The sequence below is a fragment of the Ursus arctos genome, unplaced genomic scaffold (assembly GCF_023065955.2).
Source record: "Ursus arctos isolate Adak ecotype North America unplaced genomic scaffold, UrsArc2.0 scaffold_9, whole genome shotgun sequence".
In the NCBI taxonomy this organism is placed as follows: Eukaryota; Metazoa; Chordata; class Mammalia; order Carnivora; family Ursidae; genus Ursus; species Ursus arctos.
The window spans coordinates 18,879,513-18,904,819 of record NW_026623111.1 but is presented as its reverse complement, the minus strand read 5'-3'; the positions used below and the strand labels follow the sequence as shown (position 1 = coordinate 18,904,819).

The 25,307-nt window shown below is 37.0% G+C and overlaps 1 protein-coding gene across 2 annotated transcripts in view; it reads left to right on the top strand.

Moving 5' to 3' along the window:
- DHX15 (DEAH-box helicase 15) overlaps positions 1–14,384 on the top strand; it is a 58,710-nt gene extending 44,326 nt beyond the window's left edge. For both annotated transcript variants that reach the window (XM_026514528.4, XM_057309523.1), the window contains 7 exons: positions 240–389; positions 796–904; positions 1,405–1,596; positions 4,483–4,605; positions 9,993–10,183; positions 12,221–12,390; positions 13,818–14,384. In XM_026514528.4, coding sequence (XP_026370313.1) covers positions 240–389; positions 796–904; positions 1,405–1,596; positions 4,483–4,605; positions 9,993–10,183; positions 12,221–12,390; positions 13,818–13,935 — 1,053 coding nt within the window. In that variant the 3' untranslated portion in view covers positions 13,936–14,384. The remainder of the gene's footprint in view (positions 1–239; positions 390–795; positions 905–1,404; positions 1,597–4,482; positions 4,606–9,992; positions 10,184–12,220; positions 12,391–13,817) is intronic.
- Positions 14,385–25,307: the final 10,923 nt, after the last annotated feature.

The following is a 25,307-nucleotide window of genomic DNA, read 5'->3' as shown; positions in this document are numbered from 1 at the left end:
ATAAGAATAAGAACCTGTCCATGTTAGCTTGATTCTTCAGAACGATGGAGTCAGAATATCTGAAAGAAATTTAAGGCACCGGGAAGACCAATTCTCAGTTTCTGTCTCTGTGATTTACAGCCTTACTCAGTACTACTTTGTTTATTTTGAGATTAGCGGTGGAGTTTGTGTACTTCTGTTAGATTATAGTTTTGTGGTTAACTGAAGGAAAAATTCTTACATTATTTTCATTCCATTAGGTGTACAATCCTCGAATCAGAGTTGAGTCTCTTTTGGTGACAGCCATTAGTAAAGCTTCAGCTCAACAGAGGGCTGGTCGAGCTGGGCGTACCAGACCTGGGAAATGCTTCAGACTTTATACAGAGAAAGCTTATAAAACAGAAATGCAGGTAAGGGGTTTTGCTGTATCCTTCCTTTGTGTTCGGAAGGTTAAGTTGAATTTGTTACCAGAAGAAAATTGCTTTATTTACTTCATCTTGCCTTTTGGCACCATAAGCTCCTTACTTTTTTCCTTGAGTGAGATTTATGGTGTAATCTACCAGTACAGCGCTCTGTTACAGTTCGACGTTGAAGTGAACAGTGGCAGTAACACTTTGAACCCTATAAAGATAGTTCACAGAAAGTGTCTGCTTCCTTTCTGGTATATTCCACCAGTATTTTTCTCATGTGGATCCGTGGTTTAGAAGTAATGCCAAAGTAAATAGCTAAAGAGGCAGAGAACAGATATGTTTTGTTTCCTGGAGCAAGAGGATTAAGGCATGTTTAACAGAATAAACATTTTTGTTTTTTTGTTAGGATAACACCTATCCTGAGATTTTGCGTTCTAATTTAGGATCAGTTGTGTTACAGTTGAAGAAACTTGGTATTGATGATTTGGTGCATTTTGACTTTATGGATCCACCAGGTATGAATTCTCAAAGCATATTTTAGCAAACCTTTTTAACAAAATTCATTGTCTCTGCATCTTATTCATTACACACACACCCCTTATTTTTTTTCCCATCTAGTCTGCATCAAGAAAAGTCTCATATGTTAGCATTAATGCTAAAAGAGTGACGACTACCTGAGAAAGTTCTTTTTAATTTGTTCTTTCCTTGGAATAACTAAATTATTCTGGGAATTACTGACTGGGCAGGAGAATGAGAAATTTCCGAATTTTTTTGTTGTTGTTAACAATTACTTAATTTATGTGGGAAAATGACAGTTTTAACAACTGTGCAAGAAAATTTTGCAAGTTTATGTGATTCATTGTTTGCTAGATCTCTGTAACTGAATGTGATGACAGTTTGAGTTTTGAGTTTGGTCCACTGTAGAATGAAAAATGAGATTGCTTCTGATAGTTTGTACTTTATTACATTTTTGCTTTTTAAAGCAGTTTGTCTAATAGATTGCCTTTTTCCCCAGCTCCTGAAACTCTGATGAGAGCCTTAGAACTTTTGAATTACCTGGCTGCTTTAAATGATGACGGAGATCTGACTGAATTGGGATCCATGATGGCAGAGTTTCCTCTAGATCCACAGCTCGCTAAAATGGTTATTGCAAGTTGTGACTACAACTGTTCTAATGAGGTCCTATCTATTACTGCTATGTTGTCAGGTAATAGAGGGAAAGGAACTAAAAAAAGCCCAGCTCTTCACAGTTTGGGTGGACTTCACATTTGGTTTTGTTTTTTAATATTTAGTATGATAGTCGATTTTATAGATGGTTTTGAGGAACTCATTTTGTTTCCTAAATATCTTGTAAATAGATTTATAAAGACATAATATTTACAAAAGTAAAGTAATTGTGCACAAAATATAGTAAAAACATTGGCTCTCTTGAGTGCGAATAAAAATTGCAATAAGAAAAGAACAGGTCTGAACACAATTGTAACTGAGTTCTTTGGTAGGTTCATCCGTTTTGCGGTTTATTACTGAAAGTACAAGAAGAACTTTGTTCTAGTACTTGGCACTATTAAGTGAGCCTGGGACAAACCCAAACTATCATTTAAATTGAGTTTTTCCTACATGTATAAATACATATTCTAGTGGCAGTCAACTAAACATGAATTTCAAACTTAGTATCAAATAAATAGAAGTAGTAATGTGTAATTTTAGGCTTAAAATCTAATCAGATAGTCCTTTTACAATGGCAGAAAACACTTGATAAAAGAAATATACCAAATAGATAGTATTGCTAATTTTGGAAATTGGAGCGTTAAGCTGAACAGATCATACTGTTTTTAGTAGCAATAAAGTGTAATCCACAAATGGATTATAACTTGGAAATTAGATTTTCCAAGAAGAAGAAATATGATTAACAATTGTACATTGATTCTTACAGTTAAAATTAGAAGACATTTCATGTTTTTACTGATGATCAAAGTACTTCATACTACTAGTTCCAGTACTGGGGAGAACGATTTCAGTTTCAGAGTGGTTTATTAGTCTTAATTATAACTTAATGCCTCAAATAATTCAAAATCTTATTTGGAATTAAAGGATAAATTGAAAATTTTTCTAAATATAAAGTTTTGGCTTAGTTTAGATGTATGGTATGTTTTAATGGTGTGAATTTTTTGTTTAAGAACTAGCTAAAAATGTTTTTTTGCAGAGTTATGACTGATCAGACTCAGAGCAGATGGGCAGGGCAGTATCGAATCATTTTAATAAAATTGTAGTCTCACTTGCGGAGGTGGTGGTAGGTTGTTGTCTGCCTTTCTTACATGTTTTTGTTAGATGCTCCCAGTTGGTATTTACCCAAGATTTTAGTTTGCAGAGAAAGTGTGGGGCAAGAATTAACAGATTGTTTGTGTATTCATTTGTTATCTGCTCAGTTTTTATTCTTCCTGTTTCTCTTATCAGGCATACTATATAATTACCATCGTTTGAGTCTAGATTACTAGCTCTTTAAAAAACTGGTCATTGTGACGCAGTTGAAATCTTCCAACTATATCTCTTATTTGTAATAAGGAGCTCTGCACAACACAGGGGTTTATTAGCACATCAAGAGAATGGACATTTATGTGTAGCGGTTATTAAGCATGGCACTTGTGGGGGGAAATGCTAAAGGGTAAGGAAGAAGTCATGGAACAAAAACAGTTTGCCGAGCTTATACTGCTTTGTTTTTCATTTAAATAGTTTTTGAAGTTTTCAGGTCCTGATATAAATAGTGCAAATCAAGGGCCTTCTAGAGTGCTTCTTATTCCCACTGTTAATTCTGGGAGTTAGTTCACATTGACTTTCACATCTTTGAGAGGTTCTGTACTTCTGTGAATTACCTTGCTTCAGTTACGTTAAGCAAGACATTTAATATTTATTGTGATCATGTGTCATTGTCTCTATTTGGCTTCTTTGGTATCTTTTTAAAGGGGAAACTGTGTGGGAAAGTAATTTGATACTGTATTTGATTTTGTTGTTGATTATTCCCATTATCTTCTATCTGGACTGATCATTTATACTTTTTTATATTGACAAGGTTTTAAGAGCTTTAAAAATGTGTTGACAAAGTCCCAAGCTGTTAAGTATTTTTACTTTCATACTGCTTTTATGACTATGGAATTGCTAAAGTGAATTAAGGAAAGTTGTATTTTAAAAATGTAGTGCACGCTTTGTAACAACTTAAAGTTTTATGTGAATTAACCTTGAGGCTCTAAACAAATACATATTTTGGTGACCCTTGAAATAATGACTGTTTCAGACTAATTGTCAACTTTTTAAATATTGGATTTTGCTTTTTATATTGAGGTTTTGATTCAAATAACAGGTTTTTTTTTTTTTAAACTTGGGACTTCATTTTCTACTCTTTTTACTAAAATGCTGGAAAACTAGGCTGAATATCCCCAGCCTTTTTGAATTTTCTTAATTCAAAGGCGGTTTAACCTTCCACCACTACTGCTATCATCAAAACCCAAGATTTCATGATATTTTTTATGTTTACGTATGCTTCTGCTCACCGGTGCTAATAGTGATACCCACCAGTTGGTAATAGCCATAGCACTAGGGAAAAAATTACTGTAGAAATGTGGCAATAGACTGGTTAGAAAGTTGTTTTTAGCCCTGCAGTGGGCAAATACAGCTTCATAACTTCCATAGCCATTCAGCAGATTCAGTGGATGGCCTTGTGAAAAATTCCGTTTAGCTTAAAGGCTATTGACACCATAATTCTGGTTATTGGTAGAGCTATCGGCACTGGTTTTTGAAATAAGTTGAGCTTTCTACTTCTAGTATCTTGATGGCCTTCAGAATAGCTGTTTGATGCCTACTTTTAGATCTAGTTGAAATAATCAGGTACTCTGTAGCTTTGAAACCCTCTTGTCTTACAGATGTGGTTAGGTGTTGATGTACCAAATCAAGGTAGTAAACAGTCCAAGATGCAGTTGGAGGCCATCCTGCCCTGCCCTATGCTCTGTGAACTGACCTAGCTAGGCCTTGTTCCTCTATCTGTGAATGCGTGACTCATCGATATGGGCGTTTGTGTTGGGCCCATACCAACCTTGTTTAGTCCCACAGTGTTTTGTTCGCCCCACGGAGGCCAAGAAAGCCGCAGATGAAGCCAAGATGAGATTTGCCCACATAGATGGAGATCATCTGACACTGCTGAATGTCTACCACGCTTTTAAACAAAGTAAGTGTAAATTAGATTGAAGGCACTCTTTTGTCTAAATGTCACTTGCAGCATATAAGATGTTTCTTCATCTCACTTTCATTTATTATCTGTGACAACTTTACATTAGAAACCCAGAGGTACTTTAGAAAAAACTCCTGACTAGCATTTAAAATAGAAATTGTCTGTCCTTTCCAAAGTTGTTTACGCTTAATCAGGGAGAAAATACCAATTATAGAAAGCTGGAAAATACAGAGCAATAAAAACAAAATACTAGTATAATACTTACCAGTAACCTACAGATTTTTATATACTTTCTTTTCCTGTTTATTTTCATTTTATGTGAATACTTTCGTATCATTTATAGAATCTTCACTGCTTAATAGTTTTACTAATAAATAGCTCTTTAAATAAATATACAACTTAACAAAATAGAAAAATGGGCTGCAGATGTGAATGACCATTCTCAGGCTACAAGTGGTCCATAAACATGAGGAAAGTCAACTCTACTTGTTCAAGAGTATTATTATTGAGAGGTACCATTTTCTCACATACAAAACTGGCAAAGGTTATAAAAAAAATAGTATTTAGCTCTGTAGGAGTGGGTTTAGTGAAACAATCCTACACCAGAGGTGGAAATAGAAATTGATGTGGTCTTTATGAAAAGCAGATTTTATATCACCAAGACCTTAAGAAGTTCATACCCTTTGACCCAGAAATAATCTGTGAAATTATCTTTCAGTATCCTGTGGACACAGATATAATTAAAAATTTCATTTCAGAATTATATATGATAGTAAAAAAAGGGTGGGGGGGAACTACCTTAATGCCCACCAGTAGAAAGATGGTTCAGTGATTTATGCTATAGCCACATGATGAAATGCTGTTCTAGCTTTATTTTATTTTATTTTATTTTATTTTATTTTATTTTATTTTATTTTATTTTATTTTATTTAGGAGAAAGCAATAGAGCACAAATTGCGGGGGGGGGGTGGGCAGAGGGAGAAGCGGACTCCCTGCTAAGCAGGGAGCTCAATGCAGGGATCCTAGGACCCCTGGGATCATGACCTGAGCCAAAGGCAGACGCTAACCAACTGAGCCACTCAGGCGCCCTGTTCTAGCTTTAAATCATATTTTCAGAGAATATTTAATGACATGAAAAACATTTTCCATTTGTTTGAGAACAAGGAAATGCAGGGGCCCAGATTCAAATTTTTCACCTCTTATTTGTAACTCATTTTTGTTTATCTCCTAAAAATCTCTTTACACTCCTAAAATAGTCTGTTCATTTTGGCACATCTCTTTTGGGGTGGGGGTGAATTTATGTATCTCAGAGTCCAAAAGTGCTGCAGAGCCAGTAAGTGGAGCAAAGAGCATAGCTGCCAAAGTGCTGCACGTCTGTGTCTTACACGTGAACTTTGCCGTGGGTTGAAAAGAATTGATAAATACCAGGTTAAAATAAAAAATGAGGCCAGTGCACAGTTTACTTCAGAACGTTTATTTTACCCTCTTGTGTCCAGTGTATTGATAATGCATCATGTTAAAGACTATTACTGATAGGTTAGGTCAGTCCAAGAAATACAGTATATTCCTGTGTGTGCTAAACTGTATCGTGGTGGTGGAGCTGTGTGACCGCCAGACACATAACCTTTTAACTGACTATGAGATTGCCTGCAGAGGGGAAGGTCTTGAGAAGGAGCAGACTCATGTCCATCTTACTCTCAAAATCCTTTGATATCATTAAAATACTGTTTTTTTTTTTTAAAGATTTTATTTATTCGACAGAGAGAGAGACAGCCAGCGAGAGAGGGAACACAAGCAAGGGGGAGTGGGAGAGGAAGAAACAGGCTCATAGCAGAGGAGCCTGATGCGGGGCTCGATCCCGGAACGCCGGATCACGCCCTGAGCCGAAGGCAGATGCTTAACCGCTGTGCCACCCAGGCGCCCCTAAAATACTGTTTTAAGTGGAAATTAAAAGATTTCTAAAGGAACAGCATGGATTTTTACCATGTAGGTCTCACAAGACATTTTAATGTTCTTTTAAATTAGGAGATTGTATTCTTTTGTTTAAGTTCTGATAACTGGCACAGCAGTCAAGTGTATTTGGATTTCATAAGTTGCTTAGAAGAATAAAGTTTAGGTTTGATAGCAGAACTATGTATTTGGATTTTAAATATGAATGTAACAATTCAAGTTCAGTCTTTGAAATTTGAGGAGTTTATTATTTCATGTGATAAAATTACTAAGTAATGCTTATTCTTTACATACATATTGGTGGTTGGGAGCTTCCTATGAAAATATTGAACAGTAGGTATCTATAAAAGCTTTATCCTACCGCTTCTTAATAGGGCTAGCAGAGGAAGTGTCATGAGTTAGAGTGATAGCATCCATTCTCTAGATGCTTGATCCTTGTCTCCTGCATGCCTCTTACTGCCATAGGGATGGTAAGCTGTTGGGTGGTTTTAGACCTTTTACTCTATATAATTGTAATAAATAAGGTCAGAGGAAACAAAATGACTGAACATTTGATAGAAGTGTCCCCATTAGTCAAAGGATTTAGCCTTTAATTAATTACTGCCTGTCATCTTTTCAAATAAAGGGAGCTATTTTAAAAATAATACCAGACTTCCAGATCTCTACATAATATTTGGACTTTTCAAATCTCTTTATTGAATTTGGAATGTTTTCACTAATGATTTTTAAATGATGCTATGTTATGTTATTAGTTGAAACATTAAGTATGTTTACAAAATAGCAACCATGTTTCGGATACTGGTCAAGAGGGACTATTTCATTAGAGACAATGGTCAATGGTTGATTACATAGAAAAGCTAAAATTCATCTTGATACTACTGTATGTTGAAATAATATTTTTTAAAAAAGATTTGTTAATTTGAGAGAGTGCACACATATGAGCAGAGGGCGGAAGGGGTAGAGGCAGAGGGAGAGGAAGGCAGAGGGAGAGGGAGAGTCTTAAGCATACTTCCCGGTGAGCTTGGAGCCCATCGTGGGGCTCCATCGCAGGACCCTGAGATCAAGTCCTGAGCTGAAAATCGAGAATCTGATGTTTAACTGACTGAGCCACCCAGGCATCCCTGAAATAACACTTTTGAGAAACAACTAGATTTAAGTTATTTTGCGGCACATTGATTTCTCTGTGTGTATGTCTGATTTCACTCTGAAATGGTTTGACTTTAGATCTTAAAAGTAGTTTTACTGTATTGGTTAAGAAATTTGTGGCTAACATTATTTTAAGAAAATGATTTCCATTTTTAGATTTTATTTCTCCCATTTATCAAATTATTTCTCACAAATTTAGAAAATACAGTAATACTATCAGATAGTGTTTATCTTGACAACTTAAAATTGCCATTTTGTTACTCTTTAGGGTATGAATTCTGAAATTTAGAACCTCAGAAAACCTATACTTCAGATCAGAGTCTGCAAATCAGCTGCCCTTTTCAAAGGGCCCCTTTCTTACTGTCTCAGTGTGGACATTTCCATTGCCTTTCAGCTCCGTACATTGCACCAGCATAAGCGAGGATGCCTCTAAAGCATACTTTTCTTCTCTTTGTGTTCTCTCCGGAAGATATTTGGTGCTTTGTTTTAATGTCAGTAAGTTCAGATGGATACTTCTTCTCATTCTAGATGGGTTAGTTAATGGACTTGAACACATCAATTCTTTAATTTAAAGATCCATTTTACTACCTCACCTACCCACCCACCCTTTCTGAATTGTGGCTGCATTTTATAATGGGCAAATATTTGTTAATAGATTTGTTGTTCCTTTGAAAAGCAATTAAGAAAATGTTGTATGTTATAATGGGTAGAATCCTAGAACTGAGGAGAAAAAAGTGTGCCAAAGATGAATGTGTATTACAGAAACTGCTGGAGGATTAGCATAGTTGTGATTTTAAGATCCCCCCCATTTCATGATAACCCTCTTAGGTTTATTTATCAAAAGGCTTGTGAAGTAAATGAAGAAGTTTTCCATTGTGACTTTCCGGGGCATAAAAATGTCACTGTATAATATTTTATATTATGCTGCAGTTTGAGCTCTTTGCTTAAATGAGCAAACAGTAGATTGGTTGGAAGCTTGTCAAGGATTCATCAGTGGAGAAATACCCTTTGATAATAAATACATGTATTGAAATTATTTGAAGTGTTTAGCTTTGTTTATTAATAATAGTAAGACTTGTTTATTAAACATGAGTGGGGATTCCAGACATCCTTATATAAACTACATCACTTGTATTTTATTTTTTTATTTTATTTTTTACGTTTATAGTCTAGATCTTTATTTTTTATTCCAGTTATTTTAATTCCAGTTGACATAAAGTGTTATATTAGTTTCAGATGTTCAATATAATAATGTAACACTTCATACATCACCCTGTGCTCATCCCTATTCAAAGGGATACATGCATCCCTGTGTTTATAGCAGTAGTATTGTACAATAGCCAACATATGAAAGCAGCCGAAGTGGTGTCCATTGCTTGATAAATGGATAAAGAAGAGGTGGTGTGTGTGTGTGTGTGTGTGTGTGTGTGTGTGTGTGTGTGTGTGTATAACAGAATATTACTCAGCCATAGAAAAGAATGAAATCTTGCTATTTGCTACAAGAAGGACGGAGCTAGAGAGTACAATGCTAAGTGAAATAAGTTGGAGAAAGACAAATACCATATGATTTCACTCATGTGGAATTTAAGAAACAAAACATGCAAAGGGAAAAAATAAGACAGGGACAAATTCAAGAAACAGACTCTTAACTATAGAGACAAACTGATGGTTACCAGAGGGGAGGTGGTTGAGGGAGGAGTTAAAAAAAAAAAAAAGGTGGTGGGGATTAAGGAGTGCATTTAACCACTTGTATTTTAAATCGTTTGTCCCCCATTAATAGGCACATGGGTTGCAGTGAAACTTTTAAACTTTTAGCTCTAGGTTTGGTGCTCTAGCCCAGGAGTAGTTAAATAAAAACTGCAGTAGTCATTTGAGTTTAGTTTTATAACTTCTAAATTGTATTTGGTGATCTTAATCTAAGTCTGTCCTTTCTTTGAAAATGAGGAAGACGTGGCATTTTATCGAATCCCCTCAACCCATCCCTGTCTGTTAGACTATATTAGAAACAGCCAGGTGGGTGTTCATGGGTAATCTGACTTCAGTTCATTAAAAATAGTTTATTGAAAATCCAGTAGCCAGAAACCTTAGTGCTCTTTCTGATTTTGAGCTTCACTACAGATTTTTAGGACAGTTGATAACATTGTGATTCTTCTGTAACACTGATGTGGGTAATTCTCCTTTCTGGATTACTTAGTTTATTCTTAATAATGATTTTCCTTTTTAATTAGATAATATACCTTTATGGATGATTCATATCCCTTCTTTTTCCCCTCCCTCCAACTTTGTAGATCATGAATCGGTTCAGTGGTGTTATGACAACTTCATTAACTACAGGTCCCTGATGTCAGCTGATAATGTACGCCAGCAGCTATCACGGATTATGGACAGATTTAATTTGCCTCGTCGAAGTACTGACTTTACAAGCAGGGACTATTATATTAATATAAGAAAAGCTTTGGTTACTGGGTATTTTATGCAGGTATGTGGATAATACATGCATGCGTAATTAAATGTTTACATCATATTGTTTGCTTTCCTGTAACAACCCTTTGAATCTACTTAAACAAGTTAAAGAATGCCTCTGAATATTGATTTTAAATGTTACGTCCAGATTCTCAAGAAATTTTATGTGTCTAATGAGTAATAGATGAACTCGTTAAATGATGAAGTTAGTAATCCAGTTATGTAGAAATCAATTTGGAATTACTTTTTAATTAAAAGAGTCTTTTGTATACCAAATGATGTGTTGGCCATTTTCGGGTAGGATTAACAGCTATTTCTTCAATGTAAATTTCAATTCTTGGCTTTTGATAAATGTATCGAAAAGTGTGAATCTGCATAACTGGAGATGCAGGATTATAAACTCTGCCGAAACAGGGCAGTTGTCTGAGTGGGTCCAAAAGTACAGTTCAGTTTCCTCCTTATGTAGAAACTAAAGGCTCCGAAAATCAAATATTCGGACAACTGTAGAGTGATCATTGATATTTATAACTGAGACACTTGGAGGCTGCAAAAGCCAAAAATGTCTTTTAAGTGATAACGATGAAAAATAATTTAAAATGTTTCGTTTAGTTTTAAGTGTGTTATGGTGGGGACTGTACTAACTGAAGTACAGCTTGTCAGGTAAACATAGTGAACATTTGTTTTAAGGGATTTTAAACAAATTATGTTTAAAAACTCATTCTCTGGTGGTAAAATTGAAAACAGATCAATCCATTACTTGGAATTAGATTGATTTTAATTATCCCTTCTATCTCCTGCTTGTTTTTTCATTCTCTATTTTGGCTGTGTCTGTTAAGCAAGATGTGGCCTGCCTTTAAGGCCAGGTGAGCTGAATAAATAGAATGGACCCAAATGCACAAAATCAAAATAAGAATTGATTGGTGCATAGTCTGTAGTTGAAATCATAGTAACAGTAAGAATTTTTATTGTGGCATCTTACGTAAGATCCCATGCACATTAGAATTAGGAAAATAATAGAGCTAGGTATGAAAATTCATTCTTTAGACGCTTTATTCTTAATATCTGTTTAGTGTGTACCAGTACATGGTGGCTTCTTTTTGACATATTCTTAATTTTGCATAGTTCAAAAAAGATTGACAAAGCCATATTCAAACATTATGGATTTCTACTTCTCTGAAGATTAAACTTTGTTAGAAACAGGGCATGCAGTGTAGTACCTGGCTCCTAGTAGGTGCTTAGTAATTATTTGTTGAAGGAAATTGAGTTCATTTTCTGTTATTTATTAATAATTACTCATTTCTCTCATTCACACACATTCTTCATATTACTGTAGTTCTAGAATTGGAAAAGGCATATCATCATCTGTTTCAGTGTTTGCTAATCCAGTATTAGATAAGTTCCACCAGTTGATGTGTTTGATTATAGATAGAAGAAATGGGGGCAAAAAGCACGTGCACCTTTGTCCACTCCATTCTTTTTCTTATAGTCTTTTCTTTGTAGACTACCTTTTGCTTTGTTTTTCCATCTTAATCGTGAATGTTCTAGTAGTTGTTCATCTAATACACAGTTGCCACCTGGCAGTAGAGAACCTACTCCAGATAGTTGAAGGCAGGAAGGACCAGATAGTGTATATATAAGGCTCTGTGGGCCCATTAGGTCACTGTTGAAACTGCTTAGATCTGTCTGCCTTCGCGGTACAGATGTGGCCGTGGGCAAATGTGCATCCCTGTGTTCCAGTGGAACTTTACTTATGGACCCTGAAATTTGAATTATGTGATTTTCACTCGTCACCAAGTATTCTTCTTTTGTTCCCCCCCACCCCCCATTCTTTAAAGATGTATGAACCATTTTTGGCTGACAGGCCTTAACAATTGCAGGCAGTGAGTTTGCTGATCCCTGCTTTTATCAGGCAGTGATAAATAAGTGTAGCCATCAAATAAAAAGCAGAAGATGAGGCCTGCCTGTTCTCATTATATAGGTAGCTTTACACTACTTTTGCTTTATAACTAGCACTTCAAAGGCATTGTTTTAATTTACTGGATTTTGGTTTCAGGTGGCACATTTAGAACGAACAGGGCATTACTTAACTGTGAAAGATAACCAGGTGGTTCAGTTGCATCCCTCTACTGTCCTTGACCACAAGCCTGAATGGGTGCTTTATAATGAGTTTGTTCTTACGACAAAGAATTACATCCGGACGTGTACAGATATCAAGCCAGAATGGTAAGCACCACCCTTTGTTCTAATAGTTTTTTTTAGCATTTTTGCTCAGAATGGAATTTGGCTTTGTTGCACTAGTCCTATCCTGGAACTTAATGTTCTTTCTCATGCTCAGGATATCTGCTCCAGTGTTTGGGTATGGGGCTTCGACCTGATGGTATGGTTGATCTCTTAGAATCTTTGCTTTGCTAAGAGGACAGTGGGGTTGTTGGTATGGGCATGGGCAGGATTTGAAGCCAAACGTAAAATTACAGTTTTCGAGCATCAGAAGTGTCTTTGGAGCTATTATTCTCTTGTTGTTCTGATCAACTCAAGTTTCATAGTACTGTACTAGAAACAGTCTTCAGCTCTGAGCTGTTTATATGATGCTTTAGAAAGAGTTAAGCAAACATAAAAACTACACATCTCGTATCTAAGCACATTTGATTTACACATTGTTATTGGAACGGACTGTGCTATTTTAAGCAAAATTACGACCCCTCCTCTTTTGTGTGTCTGGTTTTTTGTGTTGGTTGGTTGGTTGGTTTGCCAGAATCCATTCTGTGACTTCTGAAAGGAGACGTAAGCCAAGAATGGTGGGGCTGAAAGCACTTTTTTTAGTTGATGTCACTTGCTAGATATTGTGAGGCTTCGTTCCTACACAGGTTTATGACTTCTGACACTTGTGTAGGACATTACCATTTTATCTATTTAAGATAAATAGAGAAAAAATTGTTGAGAAAAAATTGTACGGCTAAACATTAAAAAAGATTCAGTCAAGTGAATGCTTTGGGGTATAGATCTATATTTATGGTTATTAAACTTCGAAAATGAGAAGATCCAATCATTTGAATACAGAGATGTTTCTCATCTAGAACCTGTGTCGCTATCACCTTGGAGAGCTCGGTCAAAACAGTGTCCTAGGCTGAAGAATTAATAGCCTTATTTTTATTTATTTTATTTATTTTTTTTGAAGATTTTATTTATTTATTTGACAGAGATAGAGAGAGGGAACACAGCAGGGGGAGTGGGAGAGGAAGAAGCAGGCTCATAGTGGAGGAGCCTGATGTGGGGCTCGATCCCACAACGCTGGGATCACGCCCTGAGCCGAAGGCAGACGCTTAACCGCTGTGCCACCCAGGCGCCCCAATAGCCTTATTTTAATATCTTTATAGTAATGTAAAAAAAGGTTTTTAAAAGGATTTGTCTTGAGGTTTTGTGAGTTTTTTTTAAGTTATGCAAAGTCCAACATCAGAAAATTTATAGCTTATGAAAGTAGTGCACTTCTAAAACTAGTGTTTGTATGGATTAGGCGTTTGCAGTTGTAATGTTGACTTGCATTAGATTTGCCTTTGTTCATCAGTATTATTAATGAGTAATTCCTATCCTATTAGCAATTCCAGTCTTTAATTAAATGTTAATTTGGTAATTTTTCCCCCCCTTCTGGACAGGTTGGTGAAAATTGCCCCTCAATATTATGACATGAGCAATTTCCCACAGTGTGAAGCAAAGAGACAGTTGGACCGCATCATTGCCAAACTTCAATCCAAGGAATATTCACAGTACTGAATTCAGTGCTTAGAACTGAAGTTATTCAGAGGACAGCTTTAAAAGATGAATGAACTCAAAAGTTCAAGTTGTGCTCTTCACGTTGGTTCAATAATGGCCTTTATTTGAAAGCTTTTTAATTTTTCTTTACAGTAAATATTCCATTCTGATTTCATAAATTAAACATTTATGCCTCCCTTTTGTGTTGACACTGTAGCTCATACTGGAAAAGTCGATCAATGTTTTGCAGTTTATTGAAAGTAGTTCTATATATAACAATGTTATAAGCATTTCTTTAGAAATGGTTGAAAATGCTTCTAAAATGTGATTATCGACCATGGTATGCATGATCGTTGTAATTGTTGACATTCCTTTTAGAAGTTGTGAAATGTTACAACTTGTGCTTATGTAGACACAATCTTCTGTCTCAGTACAGAGGCACTGACTTCAATAAAGTCTATTTATACTAATTTCAGCCAAAGCACTTTGATATCTTTGTTCTAGTCTCTCTAAGTATGGCTTCTTCTCTTCTCAAATGTGGGGCTTTTCTTCTTTTTTAATTGTAAGTATACTATGATTACATATTTAGCATCTTCCACAAAGGCTACTACTCCTTAGATAAAATAGTCATTAAAACAATATTTTTAGGAAGATAGCATGCACTTTGTTAGGTTAATCTGGGTGTGATCTAATGGGATAAAAATATATAGTTTTCATTCAAAATTGGATCTTGAAGGACAGAATAATGAAAGAATAGCTTTCTCTCCATCTTAGTTTATTTCATAGGGCTGATTTGTTACCACATTTTTAGCAGATCTTTTTATTTTACTTAGAGAAACCTTCTTAAATACCTTACCCTCTGAAACAAATCTTTGTTTATATTAAATAAATGGTAGGGAATGATGTTATATTGTAGATCTTTAGTCAGTTTTACCGAAGTCTCAGAGTTGGGTATTTTATGTAGTGTACAGAGTGATTAGCCAAGTCTGTTAAAATGTGAACTTGACTTTCTGTTTCCTTTAGCAGGTAGTAGACAAGTTAAAAACCCTTTTTTAACAGCAAATGAGGTGTTTGGTGTGACCCTTCAGCGGGCTTGTAATAAATCAGTTCCTTTCACTTGAAAAATAAATACTGTACTTCTTAATTTCTGGACTCCCTTTTTCTCCGCCCCCCTTACAAATATTTAAATGTTAAAAAATTTATAGGTGTGTTTAGTTGGAATTTAAATATGTTTTGTAGCATATATCTTATGTGGTTTAAGGGAGTTGGGCAAATTAGAATTTTTCAGGTATACTTTTTAGTATACAGGTAGCTGTTATTTAATGATGCTGGTGGCTTAAGAGTTAATACACTTCTCTAAGTGACTAATGTTATTCCCATGGGATGATTTACATGGTGAAATAATATTTTAGGTTGCATTTAAATTGAGTAAAAATTTTTTCTACTTTAAGTATCGGCAAATTATCTGCTAGAATTTTTTTAGATTATGTTAAAGTCTAGGCACTTGGTCAGATTGTTTCCCCTAAACAGGCAGCTTTTGCCAAAGTATTATGTTGCATTTTTTTCCAGTTGCATATTTTTATAATCTGACCATCTATCTAGTTTTAAATAGATCTCAGTGTACCGTATGTGTTGTTTAACCTCGTGCTTTTTAAAATTGGACCATTAGGTTTTCTGAAAGACTTGACTTGTAGAACTCTGATGGAAAGAAGGATGTTTGGCATTTGGCATAGTTTCTAGGAACAGCAAGTATTCTTTCCATCTTGTAAGTGATGAGTGTGCGCTGGGAGTGGCCATGGAAACAGTAGGGCGAGCTGAGCTCTTTCCTTCCCTGTCATCACACCCACCCCACCGTTGAGTTTTGCAAGGCTCGCCACATCTGACCAAAGCTTTGAGTCTTAAGCATTGATGTTATCGGCAAAGGTATGGCTTGTAAAATTTGTGTCCTCTAACCCCTTCATTATAGGTTTGGCAGCAGAATACAAAAGTGGTTACAATTTCCCTTGTTTGCATGGGTGGTTAAAACTATCAAATCAATCCTCAGTGGTACTGTCGAATAAGAAAATTAAATTTAAAATTTTTTCCATAATATTCAGAAAATCTTATTTGAAGATTTTTCTGAAGAGGTCTCGCCTCTCAGAATAGTAGAGCTGCTTTTTGTTGTGAATGTAGCATTAGAAAGGAAGGTCTTTTGACTACAAGTTGAGGAAATGAACACAACTTGGAGGAGTAGGACAGGATAAAATATACCCTACAGTCAACCCGCTAATTCCACAAAGCAAAAAACATATGACTTAGTCCTAGAATTTCAGGTTTATAAGGGAACACAAACACCTTGAGATTCTCTTCTGAATAATTTTAATGGCCATCCCCTCTGCTCAGATACTTTAAAGAAAACCATTACTTTCAAAGACATCTTAATAGTTCTGCTAGAAATGCTGAGCTAAAATTTCTTTCTCTGTGACTGTTTCTAATTCTTGCTTCTAGAGCAAAGTTAGTTAAATAAGGATGTTTGTTTTACTGCACGATGCTACTTAGATATTTAACTGTCCTCTTCCTTTCCTCTGATTTAGGCTGAATAGCCTGTTTTCCCATGACCCTTCTCTTCAGTACGGTTTCTAGATATCCTGAACATCCTGATTAACGTCTGCTAGCTATTCTCTGGGTTGTAGTCAGTAGTGTGCTCTCAACTGGGCAGAGTGTGGCGGAACTTGTATTTCTCAGGGGACCAGACGTGACACCACTTCTGTTAACGCCGCTTATGATTACATGAACCTTTCAAACATCCACAGCGCACTTTTGGCTCCTGTTAATCTTAGCGTAAATTTAAGGCGTCCAATTATTATGTGATAGTTTTGGATGTGACTGAGGGCTGGGAAAAGACCCTCACAGACCGTGGACAGTGTTCATCTTCAGAGACCTCGCTCCACGCTCTTAAATGCATCTCTGTATCGCTCATTAAATAACATTGAAAAGATTACAGAAATAAGAACAATTGCTTCCTAAAGAATTGGGATAGGACTATCTCAAGCACATGTTTTCTAATAGTTCTAGAATTCTTGTAGTGTGAAACTAACCTACGCATTGTTTCAAATGCAGTTTTTATCAATACTGAATTTAAAAGTAAAGTTGACAGATTTGGTATGTACATAATAAACAGTGATTTGAATTTTATAATTTCTTTTTATGTTAGAGAAAGTAGGGGAGGAATTGTGTTCCCGGGCAGTTTTGGTGGTAGCTAGCTGGTACTGGACCTGTGGCCAAAATGGCCCCGTAGATAAACTGTTGCGTAGGCAGTCGGGCGGTACTGTGCATTGCCAGCGCAAACCTGTGTATCGAGACCTTGTTGCTGCGGTGACTTCTGATTCCTTCTGTTGGTATACACTGGCTAGATGTTGGGAGCTTTCCTGTTTCGCTTAACCGAATTCTCTAGCTCGGACTTGGAACTCGCTCATTTCGAGGGTGTCTGAGCCTCACCTAGCAAAAGCAGTTCTCTGTAGCCACCTCTGTCAGCAGTTGTGTTGCTGCGTGTAACCCTGGGAGTCGATTAGATTTGGCAAGTTTCTCAGATTTTTTGTTGTTGTTAATATGTGGGCTTCTTTTACTCTTGTTTTAAAAGATGCAATTTCTTTTAGAGTCTTCATTTGTAATTACAATAGGTCGTAGTAAATGGAACCCGATGGAGAACTCCCAAGTCATAAACTTGGGAAAACCACATTTAAATAACTTGGTTTTTTGTTGTTGAGTGAAAGGGTTTGGACGTGGAAAAAACTTGTGAAGCCTGCTTTTTACAAGAAGTTGCACCGTTAGGATGGAGATCAAGAAAGAGGAGACATTTTTAAAAGAAAGGAACTACCTTCACGTTTTTAGGCAAAATTTCAACTAACGTCTTGGGAGAGACTGGAGTTGAGGCCAAGCTTGGTGGTGTTAGCCTTGGGAATGAGAAAATTTCCTTAGATTAGGACAGTTAAGGGACCTCAGTTCAAATGGCCTCTTATGGAGGGTGCCAAGGGATCCAGTTCAGGCATGCGGGAGAGGAGTGTTGTGTGAATTTGACAGGGGATTCCTTCTCCTCAGGCTCCTCTCCTGGGGGCTCCAGCCCGGAAGTGATACACAGGGAGAAGGCTGTCCATCTTGAGTATGGCTAACGAAGGCATGGAGAAGAGTGGTGGCGTCTTTAAGATCTTTTTTTTTTTTTTTTTTTTTTTTTTAGGATTTTATTTATTTGACAGGGGGAGTGGGAGAGGGAGGGAGAGGCAGGCTTCCCGCTGAGCAGGGAGCCTGATGCGGGGCTTGATCCCAGGACCCCAGATCCCCGGGATCATGACCTGAGCTGAAGGCAGATGCCCAACAGCTGAGTCACCCAGGTGCCCCAAGTCTCTGAGATCTTGTCATTAAAAGAATCATTGAGGGGCGCCTGGATGGCTCAGTTGGTTAAGCGTCCAATTCTTAGGTTTCGACTCAGGTCATGATCTCAGGGTCGTGAGATTGAGCCCTGTGTCGGGCTTCACGCTGAGCACCACATCTGCTTGGGATTCTTTCTCTCTCTATCCCTTATGTTTGTGTGTGCTGCGTGTCCTCTTTCTGTCAAATAAATCTTTATTTAAAAAAAACTAAAAGAGTCGTTGATAGCTGTCCCTATAAACTCATCTAGTATCCGTGAATTTTCTTCATGCCTTGTGCTTCTGTGATGTTTGGTTAGTAGCGTTGGTGAACATTGTATACACAGTACTAGTTGTGATGTCTTTGCTGAGAAGTATCTTTGCTTCAGCTTATATATTTGTTTTTCATATAATTGTTAGGCAATTGAAATTTTGTCTACCCAAATTTGAGAAATGATCAGAGTGAAATGTGGCATGCTCTCAATTTGAGGGAGTGACTTATTTTAAAATCCTTAATAAGAATTTATTTTAATGCTCACAGAGGTATGTGTTGTTTTATTTTAGATTATATAAAGAAGTGGAATCACTGAGGTTAGGTGGTGGGGAATATTTCAGCTTTATGGCACTAGCTCTATTTAGTGCCTTATCAGAGAACCTAGTCTTTGATTCACAGGGAGGCTTTACCTACCAGTGCTAACATTCTTTAAAAGGGAAACATTTTAATTTTTAAGGAATGATAAACCCATGCAGTAAATTGTAACAAATGATTGGAATGTCACCTCTGGGTTGTGATAATGTATGTATGACATCGCTTTAGTATATTTGCTCTTAGTTGTACAGTCTCAGTTCTCCTTGATACAAAAACATACAGACTATTTTGTAAAAGAACTTAAAAATTGTTAAAGCTTTATATTTGGCTGTTTTGTGTAATCATTACTTCCCCAAATTAATTATATTAATGAATTTTTTTGTAATTTAATATAGTTTGTTTTATTATTTACATTTTTACATTTAAGAGGGGGCTGGACTGATAATGTTGAAGGTATTTTTTAAGCTTTAAATGTCTGCACTTAATTCTGGAACATTTAATTACCTTAGAGAAACATAGCACTTTGTACAAAAAGTAATAGCGACTGCTTTAGAGTTGTCCTCTTTAAGTAGTGTTAGGATCAGGACCTCCTCATGTCAGTTTTGGTTCAAGGTATTTTGTTTGATGGGTAAGAACACATTTCCCCATTTTTGTTTTATTAGTATGGAGAAATGTAATATTGGGTATCTTTTAATGTAGAGGACTTTGACACGAATTGATGGCTCTTGGATAGTTGTGGTCATGTTTTCACCAGGAAACAATAAGGTAGACTGAAGGCAGTAGAAATGATCAGTCATGTGGAGGAAAAGAGGAAGCAGTCAATAGCAACTTTTAAAATAGTTTATAGGAACTCTTTAGAGTCCTTTATCAGAACTGAACTGTATAACTCTGTGGTATGTTGTGTTATTTCCATTTTTTTTAATTAATTTTTTTTTAAAGGAGAACTGAGTTCCAAGGTCATGTGGTCACATACCAGCAGAACTAGCTATTCCTCATTTTACCTGAGGGCCCCTGTACTAAATGTGTTTTCCCTGAGCTGTCAGCAGGGAGCTGGGATATGTAAAGCTTGGTTGGAGTCCTTGATTGGCTGCATGGTCTTGGGATTGTGGTGCTTACCAATAAGTTTAGAACATTTTCCACAATATGTAGTGGGCACATTTGTGACCAAGGTGGGTTTAGTTTTCCATTTTGGTTGAATGTTCATAAGAAAATGGAAAGGGAACTTTACTGTATCCCTGCTCCTCCCCTTCCTTGGGTGGTGCTGTAAGGGTCTGAGGAGGACACCTGTTTTCACCTACTTGTTCATCACACTGTGGATTTGCAGTGCAGCCCTTTCTTGGTTGTGTTTTTAGAATGGCTCAGCGAACATAATCTGAAGTCTGAAGTCAGCATAATCCAGAAGTCACTTGTTTGGTTTGGGGATTAGAAATATTTCCAAACCAAAGTGAATTCCGTTTATTTCCTCCTTTTATTCACACTAAATTGCTTTTCCCATGACTTGGAGCCATTGTGAGGATAGATCATCTTTCCCACTTCCGTACTTTCAGTCTGAGTATTTGAGGTGGTTCTTACTCTGCTGGGCAGTGAGTTCCTGAAGAGCTGGGGCTATGTCGCATGTCTCTGTGTCTCTCGTACCTACTAACCCTGGGCCTCGGATGCAGTAACTTTTCAGCAGGTATTTTAAAAATACAACTGCTGTGGCTTTCGTATGTTGGGTTTTTTATATCATTGTTCCCTTCTTACTGGTAGTGGTAGAACTTAAAACTCCCTACTGTTTTTTACCCATTAGGCTAAAAACCAGATTGCTCCAAGGGTATGCAGTGAAATGGGGCAAGAATGTGATGTAATGAACTTTTGTAAACAGAACGATCAGATTTTATTTTATTTTTTATTTTTATTTTTTCATTTTCTAGTCAGGTTTGAAAACCCATCTCTGCCCTTTTCAGGCAGTGAGATTGTGGATTTGTGACTTACCTCACCTGCTTCCTCATTTGTAAGGGGTGGCTTGATTATAATACTTTGCCCAAAGGGTAGGTTCACTAAATGAAATAAAATATAACATCTGGTCCAGTGGATGCCCATAATTGACAGCTTTTCCTGTCTCGCTGTCAAAAATACGATTTTAAATAGGTATTTTGTGAGACCTTAGTAAAGCTTCATTCTTTTACATAGAACTTGAAATAATTATTGTGACCTCCTTCAGAGATCTGTCTTGCTTACTCCCTGACTCCTAGAATTCTTAAGGTCACTTGGAAAGAGATTGCCCTGTATAAACATTGATACTGCTGTGACCAAGACAAGCAGATGTGATAACCTGAATGTTTTCCCTCCTTGATTACATGCTTAGGGGAGGCTTGTAGGGAAGTATCCAGAAAGAATGTATTGAAAGGAATCACAAGCTTTTTATGGATAATCCACATTGTATTTATGAATTGACAGAGCGTAGCATCTCTGACAGTACTTATAGATACTGAGTTTTAATCTCTTGAAGTCATTATTTCATTACAAATAAATGATCGAAGTATTGGTCTACAAGGTGAACTTGGCATCATGCACTCTCTAAGCATCTAGTTTAAGTTTCCAGGGGGAAGGTCTTCCTTGTTTGGGCCTTCTTTTGTAGTCTGATGACAAGGGTTTGGGCACCACTAGGCAGACAGGAGAGCTGGTGTTCAGACTTAAAGAATTTGGCATAAACATTTATTTTCTTGTGTAGCATTTTTTTCAGTCTCATAAAGGAAGAAGGGAAAAAATAAAACTTAAATGGCATAAGTAAGGAAATTAGTTTGTTATATACTTAATACTAAAAATACTGATAGCTTTTAATACTGATAGCTTTTGTGTAGGTAGTTGTAGAGAATTACTTTTTCAAAATTCATTTACTTTATGAAAGGGAATATTAGGTGTTTTTGCTGAACTCACTAGCAAATATAAACACCATCGATCATATGTTCATATTATTATTATTAAGTTATATCTGAACAATACAAAGACTAATAGTGAGCTAAAAGTTTTCGAAGGCCATGGGATTTTCCACAGAATTTCTAGGCCTGCTAGATTTATCTTTTTAAGTTATTGTTCAAAGTTTCGCTCCCTATTAAAAAAATAGAAAGCTTAGGGAAACAGATAAGTGGCAGTTTATCACTTCCCAGGGCCCTATCCCTCTTTTATTTCCAAGTCATTATCTAGTTTTTGAATATGGCATTGCCACCTTGACTTTTTTTTTTTTTTTTTTTTTTTTTTTTACTGTTCGGCACTAAAATATTTGAGATAAGTCCTTAGTGTTGAGGAAATCCTGAATCCTAGAGCCGGGGGGGTTAAAAGCAATGCAGTGACAGGCTATGAAATAGTGTTGTCATAACTTATCAGTGGCTAGTAAATAGGGTAGTTGCCTTCTGACACCATTTTGAGTGAAGGCAGTTTAATTGCGTCGCCTCTGTTTAGATAAGCATTTGGGATCCACAGTCAAATGTATGAATGCTGTGGTTTAAAGTATTTCCATTATATAAGATTTGACTTCTTAAGTGATTTTTCTTTCTTAAGTTCCACTTTATATCAAAATTTATTTTGGACAATGTCTTTCACTGTGTACCTGGAGAAAGAAACATCACCAACAAATGTATGTAAATCCAGTGACTGTAAGAAATTGGAAATTTGCAAACACATGATTGACAGTTGGTGATTTACCCTACCCCCATGCTTCACCCCTTCCCTGCCCCCCCCAATCCTATGGAAACAATTAAACAATTCTGATTAAGAATTTGTAATTTTTAGTTGTGTTATTTTTCCTTGAAGAAGACTCCTTCCCTGTTGAATGAAGATTCTAGTTTCTGGGCATATCACATTCACGCTTCCAGCCTCATTGCTTCCTGCAGCATAAACAATAAACACTTAAACCAGTAAGCATTTGCCTGGATACTCATAGAGGAAGGCTGCAGCTATTTGAGCTAATTTTTGCATGCTTTGTCAATTCAAATTTTCTACTAGGTTGAAAATCCACTTTGGTTTGCATTGGTGATGGGTTTTATCCTCTGATGATTCAACCTTTTCGATTTTTGAAAGAGAGGAGTTTTAACCTTAGCAGTCATGTAGCACTTTAAAATTCAAAACAAGAATTTGACTCTGACTCTTAAAATGATACTGTGTGTTTTGTTTCTATGGTATGGGAGGGCCAAATGGATAGTAAGTTTCTGTTGCAATTGCAATAGCTGTCACAAAATCGAAGAAAGTGCTGGAAGGGACCTCAGAAGTCCTTGATTTTAATCCCTCATTTCCAAAGAAAACCAAGGCCCTGAGATAACCAAATTCTCTTCAAGGTCATTCCATTTGTTATTCTGTCTGTTCATTCCAAGTCACGGCTTCCCCCCCCCCCCAAATGCATTTACAGACAGGGTGGCTTTTAATTGCACCTGATTTCCTGCTTTCCCCAAATAAACAAAAATGGCTATTGAATTGTGCCAGTGGCATTAAGAGAATGTGGACAATAGTTATCAAAACTTGTGTGTGTGCATTATTTTAGTGATTTAACTTTGGAGTAAGTTTTAAACCTTTGCTAATTTCACAGGGTTTTTTTTTTCTGATCATGTGATTAGGATCTGATAATGGCTGTAAAATCTTGACCCTTTATAACTAAAGATCAAGTTTGTTTATTTTTCATTAAATTTTGGGGTAATGCATACCATTTCTTGACTTTCTTAAGGAAAAATCTGTTGATCTCTGGAAAAACACATTTCAAACACATTTTGATTTGCCCTGCCATGTTTTGAACACTACTTTCATGTACAGGTCTTGTGCTAATTAAGCACTTAACGTGCATTGAATTTAAATCCATTTTTCACAACAGCCCAGCCAAGGAAAATGAAGCCCTGTGAGGTTATGTAACCTGCCCAAGGTCTAGGACTAGTGAGAGCTGGGTTTTAAACTTTCGTAATGGAGGTGGAGGGGGGGAAGAGCAGACCCCAAAGCTCCATTAACTTACCTTTTCAGCCATGTTCTCCCCATAACCCACCTCACCTCACTCCAAGCCAGTGCGAAGCGGACCTTCATCATCATCATCTCTCTGGGCCACTTCGGCCATGGTCTCTTGAAAGCCCAGGCTTTGTGTAGAAATTGGTTTTACTCCACTTTTCCTCCCATCCCTCCTGTCCCTATCTTGCCAAGTTTGGCAAATGTCAGAGGATACCCAGGCACACCATCATTTGAATTTTCAGTCCCTTCCTCCCATCCCCACCCCAGGGATTTCCCCTATTTCCTGATATGCCCACCTGTGCATTTTAAAATATCTTGGTAGGGGCGCCTGGGGGGCTTATTAGAGCATCCACCGCTTGATCTCAGGTCCAGCTCCTGAGCTCAGCTAAGGTCTTGAGTTCAAGTCCCATTTTGGGCTCCATGCTGGGTGTGGAGCCTACTTAAATAAGTAAAATAAAATTATCTTGTTATATATATATATATATATTGCATTTCCAGGTGTTTTGTTGTTGTAGGAAGCTTTCAGGTTATCTGTCTCTAGAATTTGTTAGATATGGGAGTTGACCACTTCTCAATCTTTAATCAAGAGAAGGGATTGAGGTCCCATCATTGTGCTGCCTAATGAATTATTTGTACAGATGTAGAAAAGATAAATATTAATTGATGTAATCAGATGAGTGAAAGTTTAGTAAACTCTGTCTGACATATTAACATACTTGGACCAGCTGATTTTCTGTCCTTGAGCAAATCTCACTTGAGTTCTATTGGCATAATTAAGTGGGGTTGATAAACCATCTCTTATTTATTTCCTTTCCCCCTGAAGCCTGACACCCGGCGGTCAGGCTTTGAAATCAAAACACTTCTTTGCGGGGTTAACTGAGAAAAATAAGAGACTGTTCTTAGCCTACCCCCTCATACTTTTATCTCCACGGTGGAGGTGGTAGCTGAAATTCTGACCCAGGGGCCAGACCAGGAGAGCCACGCGATTCTTGAGATTCATCTAAGCTGTCCCTTTGCAGGGACTTGCCTTGAGGAGCTGGGGGTCCTGAGCCACTGCTTCTTCGCTCATTGTCCTTTTTTTTTTTTAAGATTTTATTTTATTTTATTTATTTATTTATTTATTTGACAGAGACCGCTGGAGAGAGGGGGAACACAGCAGGGGGAGTGGGAGAGGAAGAAGCAGGCTTCCAGTGGAGGAGCCTGATGTGGGGCTCGATCCCATAACGCCAGGATCACGCCCTGAGCCGAAGGCAGGCGCTTAACGACTGAGCCACCCAGGCGCCCCTCATTGCCCTTCTTACTTGATGGCCAGACCTCTGTTTATTCCCTCATCTTTCAGAGATGGATAAAGTGGAGTCTCGTCTTTCCCCGGGGGTCAGGCTCTAAAGATAGTCTGTAAAGCTAAAATCGTTACATAGTTCAAGTTAAATCTCCCCGAGAAGGGGAGATGTTCGAGG